At 49.0% G+C, this 15367-nt stretch overlaps 1 protein-coding gene across 2 annotated transcripts in view; it reads left to right on the forward strand.

The window, feature by feature from the left end:
- The window catches only part of VWA2 (von Willebrand factor A domain containing 2), a 417877-nt gene that overhangs the window by 162057 nt on the left and 240453 nt on the right, over window positions 1–15367 (forward strand). Inside the window, exon 4 of one of the 2 annotated variants that reach the window (XM_069611869.1) lies at window positions 11034–11167. In XM_069611869.1, the coding sequence (XP_069467970.1) occupies window positions 11034–11167 (134 nt within the window). The remainder of the gene's footprint in view (window positions 1–11033; window positions 11168–15367) is intronic. The other variant, XM_069611870.1, reaches the window with a different exon arrangement.

A 15367-nucleotide genomic window follows, 5' to 3' on the forward strand; every position in this document is an offset into this window, starting at 1 on the left:
AGCCCAGGAGACCCAGAGTGAAAGCCACGGCAGGCAGAAACACAACGCGGTTGTGTTTCCATGCCACAGTGTTTCTGCCTGCAGCAGCTTTCACTTTGGAGCTCTCGGGCTCCCCCGGGGGAGCCCCAGAGACCCAAAGTGATAGCCATGGCAGGCAGAAACACAATGCAGGTGTTTTGAAATGCTGCAGTGTTTCCGCCAGCAGCGGCTTTCACTTTGGGGCTCTCGGGCTCCCCTGGGGGAGCCTGTGAGCCCCAAAGTGAAAGCCGCTGCAGGCAGAAACACAACGTGGGTGTTTTGAAATTCCACAGTGTTTCTGCCTGCAGCAGCTTTCCCTTTGGGGCTCGGAGCCCGCAAGCCCCAAATTGAAAGCTGCTGTAGGCAGAAAAACAACGTGGGTGTTTTGAAATGCTGCAGTGTTTCTGCCTGCAGCAGCTTTCAATTTGGGGCTCTCGGGCTCCCCCGTGGGAGCCTGCGAGCCCCAAAGTGAAAGCCGCTGCAGGCAGAAACACAACGCTCAATAATGGCAGCTCTCAGGACACAATCTCCGGCTTTTCTAGCATGAGATAATAGTTCAGCTTTTAACCCTCGAGCTTTCAGTTATCAGGGCTGTCGATGGCCAAGTCTCGTTTCACTTGAAAGTCTCTTGCCTTTGAGGACCGAACGTGTTCAAACAACAAAATAAAAGTTCCTTTAACAAATGAAAGTTCTTTTCCAATTTTTGCTGGGTGATGGGTTCACCCCTGGGTCCCCCTCTTCTGGGTGCTGACCCTTCTAAATCGTATTGGAAAATATATCACAGTTCCTTTATCAATCAACTTTGGGTGACAGCTTCACCCCCGGATCTCCCTCAGTCGGGCTCGGACCCCTCTTGCCTGTTGCAGGATTTCTTTTCCCTTGGCTTCTCAATGTTCCCTTTCACTGTGCGATTTGCTTCCCTTTTCCTTACACTGCTTGTAGATCAAAGTCTTTCAATTGTATGGGGATTTTGCTTGACCTCTGTAAGATCACTTTGACCTATTTTGCCCGCCCTCCTACGGTCTTCTGGTATTGTAGTTTCTCTAATATGGGGATCGACCAGAGTCTCTCAAGTTAGCACCCTCTGCCTCTTTCCCTCTGCAGCTGGTCTCCCCTTCACACGTTTAACAGGTAATTCAAAGTTCATTAGCTTTGGTTTTAAACTTGCCACTTTTCCGATTCTCACTCATCACAGCCCGGTTCTTATCGGTTCTACCCTCGACTCACTGGTTGTGATGAACAGCTTGGTTGTTGGCTTCTTTGTAGTCAAGGCCGGTACCACGGGCGCAGGAGCTTCCCTCACTAGTGCCTATCACCATAGGCTTGCCCCGTGTACCGTTGACACCCGCTGCAGGACACTTGTGCTATTGTTCGCGGTCTTAGGATCTCTTCACGAAAGTTCTGCGGATCTGGGACGAAAAGGGCAAGGTCACTTCTCTCCTCGCTACCCTCTTGATTCCTGCCGCCTTTCTCATTCTTTTGAACTGCTGCGTGGTAGCCGTCTCGTCGTGCTGTCTGCCATGCTCGCCTTGCTCAAACTGTGCTCTCTGGCTCCACCTCTTATCTCTGTGGGGAAGGGAAAGGGCCATCAGGTGTGTGCAATTCTGATCAATTGCCTGACTTTGCCTGACCCTTGTATTGGGACATGTCGGGTAAACGGATATGGTGTTAGTCTGTTGTCCGTTGTGTTGTGCCTCCTCGATCCATTACAAGGTGGTTAAATCCCTTGCCCCTGATTAAATGCCCACCTAGAAATGCAGCATTATTGCTTAAATAACATCAGGTCAACTGGGCCTATAAGTAAGCTCCTTGATGATAGTATGACTGTTAATAATGGACAGGTGGTAACCTGTGCATTGAGCCTCCTCTAATGACGTTAGTCACCCATGACCTCTTCAAGAACATCCTTGCTGATAGGCCGAGCTTCTAGCCTTGGGCAGTGTGCAGCCTGGGTACATTGTTCACAGAAGGAAACAGAGCTGTTTTGGCCATCAGGAACAATTCTAGTTTTTGTAACTCCTACTTTCATTTTCCTTGTAACATAAAATGGACCCATCCCACTTTGGGAGGAATAGTAGCCTGCACATAATCTCCTAGAGACACTAAAAAGAGACCCAGGTCTAAAAAAAAGTGGAATGAAAAGTTTTACATTAATCATAACCTCTGGCAAGGCTCAGCGCAGCTTCCCTTACCTCTTTGTTATCCTGTCTGCTCAACCGCGGAAGAGCAGCAGTCAAACAGGGAACACTGCATCACCTTGTTCAGCCAATGGGCCTTAGCAGAAGGTGTGCGCTGTCATCTGGAGACCATGCAACCTGAGTTCTATTCCTGACTTTTCTACTAGTCCAAATTGTGTGAACCTGTGCAAATGACATGGCCACCTTTTCCCTTCTCTGCCAAAGTTGGAAGCACTCTATTAAACACTTGGAATTTGCATTTCTTGAAGCATCTCTCAAACTGATATGAAAACTCAGAAGCCATGCTAATTGAGTTATCGCCCGCACAGATGAGTCTGGCATTGGCTGTTGATTGGTTTTGCAGCTCGATAGCTCTAGCAGGGTTGGCTGATAAAAGCAAAACAGGACTTTGACTGCCTGGAAGCTTGAAGAATAATTAAGGGTACAACCTCTGACACCAACACCACAACTATGGCTAGTTTTACCTCTTTTAAGGTTTGCACCTACAATTGCAGTGTACAATCTTTTTTGATTTGATCACAGATTATATATGTCAGGTTGGTAATGTATTGGTAACACTCAAATTGTTTGAATCAAACTGTCCATATGGACGTTTTGATCGAATTTGGGTGGTACCATTTGTTCGAAGCCTAATATACGTAACATGAGGAGTGGGGGCTGTGGGGGTTTTCTCCTGCTCCCCATGTTCAGTATATTAGGCTTTCGGGGTTGCAGGGGTGTTGCCCGCTTCCTTTAAATGAAAAAAAAAATGAAAAAAGGACCCTGCAGCGTCAGCTCTGGCCCACGTTTGAGGGAGGGAACTGATGCCGCTGGGCTGTGGAAGAAGCACCTTCGGCCGGCGAGAAGGTAAGTAGGGGAGGAGGGATTAGTACAAGGCTGCTTCGGGTGCAGTGTTTTGGGTTGTTTGAACGAAGGTCAAGCAGAGTTGCGGCGGAATAGACTACGAACAATTCCGCTGCAAACTGTTTGACTTCGGCCAAGCGACCCAGATCCGATTAGTAGGTTATTCCCATTCTGGGGTTTTGTTCAAGGTTTGTGGAGGCTTTTCCTTTAGAGATTTTCGCAGCATATTCAGTCTTGCTCAGGGGACTGTAGTCAGCATTATTTTTTGTGGTAAGCGCTTTTAAAGTTTTGGGCACCGTTTGTGATTCTGTGCCATGGTGAGGTTGATCTTTGGGTGCCTAGGTCACCATGGGTTGTTAGTTCACCTTATTCCAGTAGTTTCAGTTTCACACACGGACTTGTTTGTTCAAATAGGTTCTTCTGTTACAAGTTACCAAATGGGTCATTCTTTAGGTTTCAATTATTGTGAAGCCGTGTACATATATTTGTAACTTGTTTTTCTCTCCCTCCTGACTTATTCTTTCCATTTGTATCTGTGAATTTATTTTCCTTTGATTTTTGCTTTTGAATGGGACCATGTTCATTTATTTATTTGTAGCCATGTTGGTATCACTTACAATTTAAACAGCCCTGAAGAGCTCCGCATATGGTTGAAACACGTGTTCGCTGTAATCTTGCTTTGCAATACATCAAAAGGATGTTGTAATAATCGTATATTGTTTGAGATATCTATCTCACTGCCTTTATTTCGGCGAGTGTGTCATATATAAAACAAGCATTGGCAATGCCAATAGTTTTGGCGTTTACTGCTGTTATTTGCATTTTGCATTTATAGGCACCTGGGTGCAAGGAGTAGTGTGCAAAGTTTCAAAGGATTATGTGTTAAGGGGTGCAGAGAGGTGGCAGGATGGGTGGGCGTAGAGAGATTGGAAGTAGATTGGGTGGGTGGGAGTGTAGAGAGGGGAGGTAGGGTTGGTAGGGGTAGAGAGAGGGGAGGTAGGGTGGGCGGGGTAGAGATAGGGGAGTTAGAGTGGGTGGCAGTAGAGTGAGGGGAGGTAGGGGTAGAGAGAGAGGAGGTAGGGTTGGTGGGTGGGGGTAGAGAGAGGAGGTACGGTGGGTGGGGTAGAGAGAGGTGGTAGGGTTGGTGGGTGGGGGTAGAGAGGGGGTGGTAGGGTGGGTGGGGTTGAGGGAGGGGAGGTTTGGTCGGTGGGGTAGAACGATTGGAAGATGGGGTAGAGAGAGTGGAGGTAGTGTGTGTGGGGTGGAGGTAGGGTGGGTAGGGCTAGAGGTAGGGTAGGTGGGGGCAGAGAGAGTTGGGGGTAGAGTGGGTGGTGGTACAGAGAGCAGGAGTTTATGTAGCGAGAGAGGGGTAGTGTGTGTGGGGTTAGAGAGAGTGGGGGTAGGTGGTCATGGTAGAGAGAGTGAGGGTGGGAGGGTAGGTGGGCTGGAGTGTCAGTGGGGGTAGTGAGAGTGGGCTTAGGGCGGATTGGTAGGTGGTGTAGAGAGAATGGGGTAGAGAGAGTGGGGATTGGGTAGGTGGTGGTAGAGAGAGGGGGGTAGGGTGGATGGGGGTAGAGTAAGTGAGGGTAGGGTGGGTGGAGGTTGGGTGGGTGGGGTGGGGTTAGAGAGAGTGGGGATTGGGTGGGGGTGGTAGAGAGAGGGGGGTAGGGTGGATGGGGGTTGAGTGAGGGTAGGGTGGGTGGGGGTAGAGAGAGTGGGGGTTGGGTGGGAAGAGAAGGTGGGGGTAGGGTGGGTGGGGATTGGGTGGGTGGTGGTAGAGAGAGGGAGGAGGGTGGATGGGGATAGAGAGAGTGAGGGTAGGGTGGTTGGAGGTTGGGATGGTGGGGGTAGAGAGAGTGGGGGTTGGGTGGGTGTTGGTAGAGAAGGGGAGGGTGGATGTGGATGGGGATAGAGAGAGTGAGGGTAGGGTGGGTGGAGGTTGGGTGGGTGAGGGTAGAGAGAGTGGGTTTTGGGTGGGGGTAGGTTCGGTGGAGTTTGAGAGAGTGACGAGGGCATGCCACTGTGCTTTCCCAAAAAAGGTGCGGCTTGCACATGCATGAATTCTGGCTGCTACTGCAGGAGAAACACATGCATTCCAAATCGGAATTGTTCTGGGTAAAATCTATATGAATAAAATGCCCCAAGTGTGGAACTGCGCTCAGGCACATTGCGCTTGGGAATGTCGCTGTGTCCACACCAGCGTGTACCAGTGTCCATTCCCTCGTGTACACATTGGCCCACTCATACATCCTTGCATTTGTTGCGGCTCCAGGAAGCTATTTAGTGTGTTGCTTGTGTTCCCATAAATACTTACACAATTCAACCTACAACACTGACAAGTCGACCCCACATGACACTGTTCTCCATGTGACTGCACTGCAATGTTCAATCGCGAATAAATGTATTGCACCTGACAAACGCATTACAAAAATACAATTTTAAAACGTACACTCATTTAGCTAAAGGCAAGCGACACACGTTTTTCTAGTTATACACTATAGTTACATAAGACTCGCTTCTCAGGGTACTTGGGCAGCACAATTTCAAGGTTTTTTCTACTCATAAATAACACCCCCAAATGAAACGCATACATTTATCTTGTCTCTTTCTGCTCTGACAGAGCACGCCAAGTTGAACCGAACCCGCCCACTATAAAGTGCAGTTAAAGTGCTAGTGAGGTGGAGTGCGTATAGGTTTGTTATATCGTGTATAGGCGGCCAACCCATCAAATGGCCCTCATTACGTGGGTTCTTGCAATCACTTTAAAGGGTATCCAAAGGTTTTGACCCCATACATCTCGAAAGGGGGTTGCAAATTCAGAAGTGATTGGTTATAACAGTTGATCCCCCGACTGTCACCGCCCATAAGCTACATCTCCCATGTGGCCATACGCGCCTCGCCTAATGCTGCATTTATTAAATCATTCATAAATGCATCCAGGGCGCATTCATTCATCCAGTTGTGCTTTAATCAGGCCGCTGCAGCACTTATCAGCAGTTTCACCTGTGATGCTTCCAGCCGCTCGATGGGGGGTATGGACACAAGGGGCCTCATTATGGGTCCGGCGGTAACTGTGCTGGTGCTACCGGAAAGTCAGGCGCTGGCAAATTGTAAGTCCCCATTTCCACAGAGTCCTATGGGAATGGAGACCACAGAAGCACCGGCACCTTTGTCAGAACTGTCGGGCACGGCAGCTCCAGCAGGCAAACCCGTAGTTTCCGGACCAGCAAACTTAGAATGAGGCCGAACGGCTCGAATTATTCAACACCTCTTGCCTTGTTTACAGACACACTTACACAGTGAACAATGAATTCCTTACAGTTGTATATACTCATCACCAGTGCCGCCATTGTATCAGAGTTGCGCTGACATACATTCAATCAGTCATCCATTGTATAATGGGTTTGCTCCAAGAAATGTAAGTATTCATGGGGCCTCATTACGGCCCCGGCGCTAAACCATGGCCGTGGTCCGCCATGGTGAATGGCGGAATTACTGCCCCATTCCAAGGTTGGCGGGGCGGTAATTCCCCATTCACCATGGGCCCTTCCCCATTCCCATTTTTGCCCCATAGGGCTCAATGGCAATGGGGAAGGCGCTAAGTACGTTGCCGCAAATTGCGGCACCGTACTTAGCACCAAGGTCCCTTTGTGGCACCCTACTTTAACGCCTGCTAAAAGGAGGCGTTAAGGTCGGGTCCCGCAATGGGAACTCGTAATGAGGCGTTAAGGGTTTAACGGCGCCGACACCTTTTACAGCGCCGTTAAACCCTTAACGTCAGGGTCGCAATGAGGCCCATTGATTCATCACTATTTATCAGTCGCCTATATATGCACACCCATCATGTGCTGGCACGGTCCTCGCTTCTCAAACTAGTGATAAAGAACACCGCATTATATAGTGCTTCGAGTCGGATCTCGCCCACTTCCAAGGGTGTGATGAACTGTGTAATTAGTACCCATGGCGCTCAATTTACCAGAATGACGAAGTGCTGTGGACCTCATACCTGGGTTCAAAATAGTCGCTGCGGCTTGCATACAAATCTCTGAGGCCAGAACATAACTCACCGAGTTATCTCCCCTGCCTAGACACACGGATTCTTCATCGTGTCCCCAGTCGATAGTCTGTCTTGTTTCCGTGTGCCGTGGTTTGACGCAAGTCTGAGGAGAAACCCATCCCTGGAGGTGCACAGTGCTCCCCCCACCCATGCCTGCTTGCAGGCATCTGCTCTGGCCTGGCCTGTGTACACACCCAAGTCTTTCCCTATTGACAGAGGTACTCGCATGCGACTTTCAAGCTGCCGCCTTTCGTACTTGAGAACATACTATGTCTTCGCTGGAGAAATTATGATATGATAGGTTTATTTATAACGCAATAATACCCAGACGTTTCTAAGCGCAGACCTGGGGATCGAACCTGTGTTGCTCCGTGTCGTCTTGCTTTCAAGGTGAGCCCGTTGGCGCTGAGCTATCCTCCCGAGACTATGCACCCGCTGGCTCCTTTAGGCTCCCAGATGTGGATCTCCTTGAAGAAAAATGGCGGAAGCACAGCCCTCGGTTTTACTGGGTGCCTGCAATCTGGTATTCCGCTTGTCCAGTCATTGAACAGTGCTGTCTGCAGCGGCGTCAGCGGGCAGGGTGTGTTAACCTCGGAAGCAGTGAGCTGCAGCAGGGGAGGCTCGTAGAACAGAGCCCAGGCAGCCCAGGTCCATCAAACCTGACCTTGCTCAATGCACGGCTAACCGGGAGCAGATCACTCCGGAGGCCTTTAAACCTAGTCCGACAGGAGTGTACGTGACAAAAAGCATTAATGTATACAAATGAAAATAACAACCAGCATATAGTTAAGTCTAGTCATTTTGCTTCTACTTCGGAGCAGGCCAACACCATACACTGCTCCTTAACTACCCTTTCTCCTTTTCTAATTTTTTTTTACAGTACCAATGTTTTAGCGATTAGGTGGCTTACGCCACCAAAGAGCCAACACCAAAAAGTGAGCGCTTCAGTTTAACATCTGCGACCTGGGACCAGGGCCACCATTATTCTTTTTCTTGCAGCCCTCTATACATCTTTTCAGACGTATAGAAATTGAAGTTAGCTCAAACCCGGGACCAGTCCTCTTTTTGCTGCCAGTGTTTCGTCTAAAGGACCCTTATTTCATCTGGAGACAAACGCCTCTTACCAGAAAAATCTATTTGCTGTTTCTCAAATGGACCTCTGCGTGTACTGCTGTACATTTTATACCTGGAAATGCAGGTCGTTTTGCGTCCTTGCACTTCTCAAATCATCCAGAATTGTGTTTTTCCCTTGCCTCTACGTTCTTGCATGATCAAGTTTTGAATAAGGGTCTGCTTTTCTTTTTTTAACATGATTTACCAAGTTGGTAATGATTACAAGTGGTGCATTAAGGCTCAGTGTGGTTACAAAAAGTCATACAAGGTTAGCATTGGGGATTGTAGGGGCGGAAGGGCCTTCCGGATGTAGTGAGTAAGAACACAAGTAGCCCCGTCACCCAACATCGGCCTCTGTTTTTCAGAAAAAGGCTTTTCAAAGTTTTTACATCAGAGGTAGCACCCATCTACAAAATCCTAACACCTCTGCTTGTTTTTACCCATGAGCCTTCCATGCTGTGGCAGCTTTGCCCTCATTCTCCCATCCTCCCATCCCCTTGAGAACTCTTCTGTGCTGTTAGGCCGTATTGTCCCAGACCATACTATGCTATTTCCTGAGGGTTTAGCTAGCACACAAAAATACGAGCCACCACGGTAGGACGTTCCTTCATAGCTAGATTATTTTTAGTTTAGTTTTTTGTTGAACATTTTTTTTTTTAAACTCATCAAAAAATATAGGGGGTAGTTAAGGGTATATAGGATGGTAGAGGGGGTTGGAAATGGAGTTTAAACTATAGGGGAGGTGGGGTTACCCCCCAGAAAATGTATCGTTTAGTTTTTTTTAAAAAATGTGGAAAGAAACTCAACGAAAAATAATCTGGCGATGAAGAGACATAGACCAACTCATAGGTGACCAGATAAAAAAGGGACATGCCATAGACATAGAAGTAGGACTAAAGTAAAGACAAATAAAAGTGTAGTCCTACTTCTATGTCGCTGGCCTGTTGCGAGGGGTGGGGTGGGAGGGGTGTCCAGAGGCACGCTCCTCTTATTGGAGGAGAGCGCCGGGGAGGGGGTGGAAATGTGGGGTGACTAAAGCATTCACGCCCCCATTCGCGCACTAAGGGTCATGCTGGGCCTGAATTCAGGATTTCGAAATTGGATCCCGGCAAAAACCGGGACCGTAGCCACCCACCCTTGCAAACCTGGGACAGGGTTTATAAAATAAAAAAATTCCCGGGACGGAGGGCGATTTCCCGGGACTGTCCTGGGAAAACCGGGATGTCTAGTCACCCTACCCACTCACCACTATCACTAGCCGCGAGTTCTCCTGACTGGATGTTCTATATCTCGTGGGAAAAGACATGTGGTGAGTGTTTAAACATGAGCATATGTTTATGTATGTCTGCAAAGGGTGCATTTACCTTGTGGATCCCTTGGGCTGGAAATTAGATCTGGCTGGGAAGTGAGGGTTGGGCACACATTATCACAGGTTATAAGGCCTATGGTAGTGTATTTCTGGGGTGTTAACACACATTTGATATTTCGAGGGACTGGTGCATTTAAATTGCTTGATGGTCCATTGAAAACTGCATGCCCAGGCCCCCTCACTTATCCAGCAGAGACGGCGCGTTTGAATGGGTATCGTTGGAGGGAGGGCAGATTTGGTTGGGAGAGTGGTGATATTGCTTGCAGTGTTGTGCTCAGTGGCGAGGGCTGGGAGGGTGCCCCACCACTCCCCCGATTCCCTCCTGGCGCAATGTGTGTTCCCAGAGTCTTGCTGGCACCCTGAGTATCTGCCTCCCCTGGCACCAAAGCTGCCTCCACCACTGGTTTTGTATTTATATAGCGCTACGAACCCTCAGGCATCTGTGCGCTGCTTATTATTTCCCACGGTGTGTGGTGCTCATTTATCGACCTCGGAAGGATGAAAGGCTGAGTTTGGCCCTGACCGGATTCGAGCCTGTGTCACTGGGCTATGCTAGGATTTTTCTAGCAGAGTTTACTATAAATCTTCCAAGCTTTCCTATAGGGAAAAGGCATGATTAGTAGGGCAGTAAGAGTGTTCTAGGGGGACCTACAAAAATGTGTAGAAGAGACGCATGTTATGCTACCAGGGTTTGTGCTGTTCCGAATTACCACGCTAGTGGTTTCAAAGTCAATTGTCGTCAATGGTGATTTTTGCTGTATTGCCATGAGTGGTAATTCCCACGAATATTGGCGGCTAAAGCCGAGGATTCCCCTCCAGCCTTTTGCTGGTTCCTCCACTTTACCTCCAAACTCGTAATTTGGCAGTGTTGTGAAAGTGGTGGCAAATCGGCTTCTGCCCAAAAAAGTGGTAGGAGCGGAACTCTGCCACTGTTTTTCCACACCATCGAGCTCACCATGAGGCCTCTAGTCTTGTATTATGGGTTCCATGTGTTAATATTGCCATACAAGAATGGTGCCTTATTTTTGCGGCGATATTAACCCATTGAACCTGCGGGGAAACCCCTGCAACCCTGATATTATTTTAAAGGGAACAGGGGACAACACCTCAACCCCAGCTCCCATTTACCCCAAAAATGATCCCCACTAATAATAACGCCTATGGCCATTCCCGACGACCATTTATATGGCGATATTATTGGTGGGAATAATATTACCTGATACCGCATTATGTAGTATTGCTATGGGGCTGGGTGAGTTTTATTTTTGAAGCATTATCAGTTGAGCTTCTCAGTTTATTTATCCAGTACCATCCCACTTCCTCCCCACCGCCGCCAGTGAGTGCAATGAGGGTCTGATTGCGCTTGCCTTGAGTGAATGCCCTGCATGTGAGGATGCTTGCTGTGAGCAGGGTCTAATTGTACCGTTTCTCCTAGTGATGCGATGCTCTGCATCGGTGGATGTCCTCTTCCTATTGGACGGCTCCTCCAGCATCGGCAAGGGCAGCTTCGAACGGTCCAAGCACTTTGCCATCAAGCTGTGTGATGCACTGGACATCAACCCAGGTAGGGTGAGTACACACTTTCATTTCGTTATTAACAGAGCAAGTGAGGCTGAACCGGACAACGCTCTGTATAGCGCTGGGACTCAGTAGGGCTCATTTTGCAGTGAGTGGAGCGCAAAATGAAAGTGCAATAGCGCCTTTACGCTTCTGGTCCATCTCATCTGTGTGCCTTCCCAAGGTGTAGGAGGGCAGCAAAGCGGATTATACACCCCCATTTCACTTTTCTCCTACGTACGGGAAAAGCCCTCGGTGTTACGCCTGCATGACATAGTGCCGTGGCTGGCTCACACGTTATTTATTTATTTATTTATTGGTTATTTATGGTATCGGAGGGTTGTGGAGCGTGTAAAAAAAAATGCATGAAATTAAATGCCAAATTCGGCAGGGAAAATTGTCGAAGAAGGAGACCAGGGGATGCGGGGGTATCTCCCCCACTCCCCTTCTTTGACATTGACGGAATTCGAGGGCAACAGGGGTGTCCCCCGCTTCCATGACAAGGACAGTGGGGGATGAAGAAAGATTTTTAAAAAAAACAAACAAAAGAGGGACCCTGCGGCGGAAGTTCCACCTTTCAGTGGGGAGCCGGAACTTGCGTCGCATGGGCAGAGCCATGGAGAGGTAAGTGAGGAGCAGGAGGTATGTTTTTACGGGTAGGGGTTTGGGGGAAAACAGGCAGGTGTCATGTATGTAATTATTTCTATACAATCGTGCCAAATTCATGATTTTCAAATTCAACATTTTCGTATATAAAAAATCAAGTTCATCTGTTATTTATTAGGCGCTTGTACAACAAGACAGTGGGCCTCATTACAAGTGTGGCGGTCCGGAAATAAGGGTGCCGGTCGCACCATACTGGTACCCTTTCCGGAATGCCACACTACAACTCTGCCTCCATGGGCCGTTGCGCGTGGCAAGTCTGACCTGAGATTAGATAAGGATAAGTCTCGCAGCCCTGTTCTGGATTAGTTGAAGAGGATGGAGTGAAGAAAGAGGCAGGTTGAGGAAGAGGCTGTTACAGTAATGCAGCCTGGAGAGGACCTGAGCTCTAGTGACGCTGAGCTTCTGGGGAGGTGAGGAAAGCGAGAATGCCTCTAAGGAGATGTAGCTAAGTAAGGAGAGAGAGGAGTCGAAGATGACCCCAAGATATCTGGCTTCAGTGGAAGGTGAGGGAGGTGAGCTCATTGAGGGTGGGCAGAGTGTAGGAGGGAGTCGGGGAGCAGGTGTCCCAATACGAAGAATCTGTCTTACTGGCCTTAAGACAAAGATCATTGGAGGCGCACCAAGACTGAATAGCAGACAGGCAGTCAGGGGTGATAGAGGAGGAAGAAGAAGAGGGGAGCATAAAGAAGAGTTATCTGTCATGCGCATAACAGTGGAAATGAGGAGAAAAGGAAGAGATCAGGTGAACAAGAGGTGCAAGGTAAATATTGAAAAGCCAAAGCAAGAGGATGGAGCCCTGGGGAACATCACATGTAGAGAGAGTGGTGGCGGAGGAGAAGGAGCACAGAAGCTAATGGTAAAGGTGGACAGTGAGGAAGGAGGTCAACCAATGTGAAGAATTTTACCATCCGCTCAGGGATAGTGCGCTCGCCTGGGCTTTTTGACTTTTTAATAATGAGAAGGAATGATGGGAGATCAACCTCCGAGGACTGTGTGAGTCCATTCCGCACACAGTCCATCTGCTTCCTGCACAAAAAACATAGTCACATGTACTCTGGGAAAAGACAGCCTACAGGTGCTGTCTTCCCCTGCCATATTCAGCTGGAATGTGACAGCCCCTAATACATCAAAGTATCTCCAGAAGGGGAAAGGCACACCTTCCTCCACCCATGAGCAACCTAAATTAAATATCTAAATCTCCATGGATCTGCATTCCTTTTGGCTACTCCGGCTGGTGGCAGTGGATACTAACAAAATAATTGAAGCAAGCCTAGAGGAGAGGCTTGGTTGCCGGAAGAGACAACAGGAACGTGGGACTAACACCCCTTTGATATGCACTGTGTCAACTTGAAGCTAGTTCCCACCTCTCTGTTTGAAAGGCAGTGAATGGCCTGTCTGGGCCCAGCAGTTACCGCAGGTGTCACTGCAGAGCAGACCCCTTTCAGAGGGGCGAAGGATGTGATTTGGCAGAGACAGGAAGTCTGATCCCTGCACATACTTCAAGGGAAGCCTGCACATTAATCAAGAATCACAGAGGGCTTAGTTAACCAGAGAGACACTTTGATCTACAACAGACAGGAAGATGGGTGGGACTTGGGTATATGTTTTCACCCCTTATATGTCCTGTTGCAGAGTACCCTGGTCCTGACCGCATGCATAACAGATGATTGTTGGTGGGGACCCAGGATTAGTTTATTAAGGTAGGCCTAGCCTGCACCAATCACTGGGGCCCATTTAGCTTTAAAAGAGGGCTGAACCCCTCACTTAGAGATCATCCAGCAACTTCGAAAGGAGTAAGAACTACTCATTTGGACCCTGGCTGAAGGTACATTCTACCTTACATCTTCTGCCAGTGAAGGAAGGCCAGGAGTTCCACGAGGGAAGCAAGATCCCTCCCCTGAACATCTCCCAGGGAACATAGGGAGATACCGGACTCAGAGGACCCGTTCAGCAGCTCCAGAACCGGTACCCAGCCAGCACACAGCGTGCTCTGTTAGGTTCTGCCAGCAAGCTTCCTAGGTGGGAAGTGCTGGAGAGTCTATGGACAAAGGACAAGGCCATTGCCTGCAATCACTCTCCTGAGCTTTAGGCCGTCAACCTTGAAAGGACGCGAGCCCTGCGAAGAAGCTAGGAGGAATGCCACACAAGCATCATTCAGCGTCCATCTTTTAATGAAATATTTGAGACAGTCCAGCCCTTGAACCGCAACTGGCTGCAGGCTGACTGTTGTCACACCGTAGTCAAAAGAGCTGTGCTGGCCAGCCTGCAGACATCCTTCCAGCCTCGCTTGTCGAATTGCCTGGTACCCACAGCTGTCTCCCACCACTAACTCTGTCTCAAGGGCTGCAGAGCGCCCTGGAACCGCCTTGATGCTGTCAAGCACCATTAACTTCTTCAGAACCAGGTACATTGTGTTTTTGCCCCCGCCCCCAGGCCCCTAGAGACAGTTACGACCCTTTGCCCCATTGGTGCTGAAACCAATAACCTTGAACAGTAAGACTGATTACTTTATCAACTGCCCTCCTGTCAGTATGCCTGCTACCTAGGCCGAAACATTCTTTTAAAAAAACCTTCTTTAAGTAGTTGGGGGTCTTGCTCTTCCACCAGTGTCTGGACTTACCATCCCCTGCCCCAGCTAACTTCCCCCTTGTTTATCTTTAGCGCCTATTACTTTTCACAGTATCTTGGTTATGCCTACTCTCAGATTTTGAAGGAACTGTGTGTTGGTCAATACCCCGAATCACCACCACCTCCTCCTCCTCACCTGAATCTGGTCCTTCTGAAGAACTCTCCATGGAAACCATTCTTCTGTCTCTCCAGGCGGTGTTTTGCTTTTTTATGCAGAGTTTAGGACAGACTCTTCTGGAGGCCACCTTGCCAGTAAGCTATCTGCTTGGCAGTGAGACCCCCAGGGAGTCCGCTCCCAATCCCAGGGAAAAGCATAGCTAAAAAACCCTGGTGTGATGTTGTGCCCGCACAGCAGAAGCCAAAGCAGGCGAGTACTACAAATCCCAGGTGGCTCTTCCGGTGGCGCGAAGTATGCAGGCTCCAAAGGATACGAGTAGAGCAGGAATTCAACGCAATCCAGAGCGGGAAGGTAGAGGAAGTGGCTTGTAGACCACAATCAGGTAAGCAAGGGCAGAGCCAAAACAAATCAGGTAAGGTACTCAGTGACGGGAGTCCAGAAGAAACAGGAGAGCACGCCAAGCTGGAGACAGGAACAATGTACAAACCCTGAGGGGTCAAAAGAGTAAACAGGAGGGAGCAACTGGACAGAAGGGAGGAGGGAAACAGCAGCAGAATACTCACAAGGGAGCGCGAAGGAAAGAAACACAGCTTCTTCACCCGAAGCGGAGGCAAGGGTTGCAACGCATCAGCGTTACTGATGGCCGTGTACTTGTACACGTCACTCTTTCTGGTTCCGTGGTGAGCGTGTCGAAAGCTAGACCGCTGCAGGCTGTTAACATTCTAACCCTTCTTCCATCGCTTCCAGTTTCCGCGGCGCGCGCACCATGACACCTACTCGCAGTGCCACGTGGCTGTCCC

Source organism: Ambystoma mexicanum, chromosome 8 (assembly GCF_040938575.1).
Source record: "Ambystoma mexicanum isolate Mex_15411 chromosome 8, UKY_AmexF1_1, whole genome shotgun sequence".
In the NCBI taxonomy this organism is placed as follows: Eukaryota; Metazoa; Chordata; class Amphibia; order Caudata; family Ambystomatidae; genus Ambystoma; species Ambystoma mexicanum.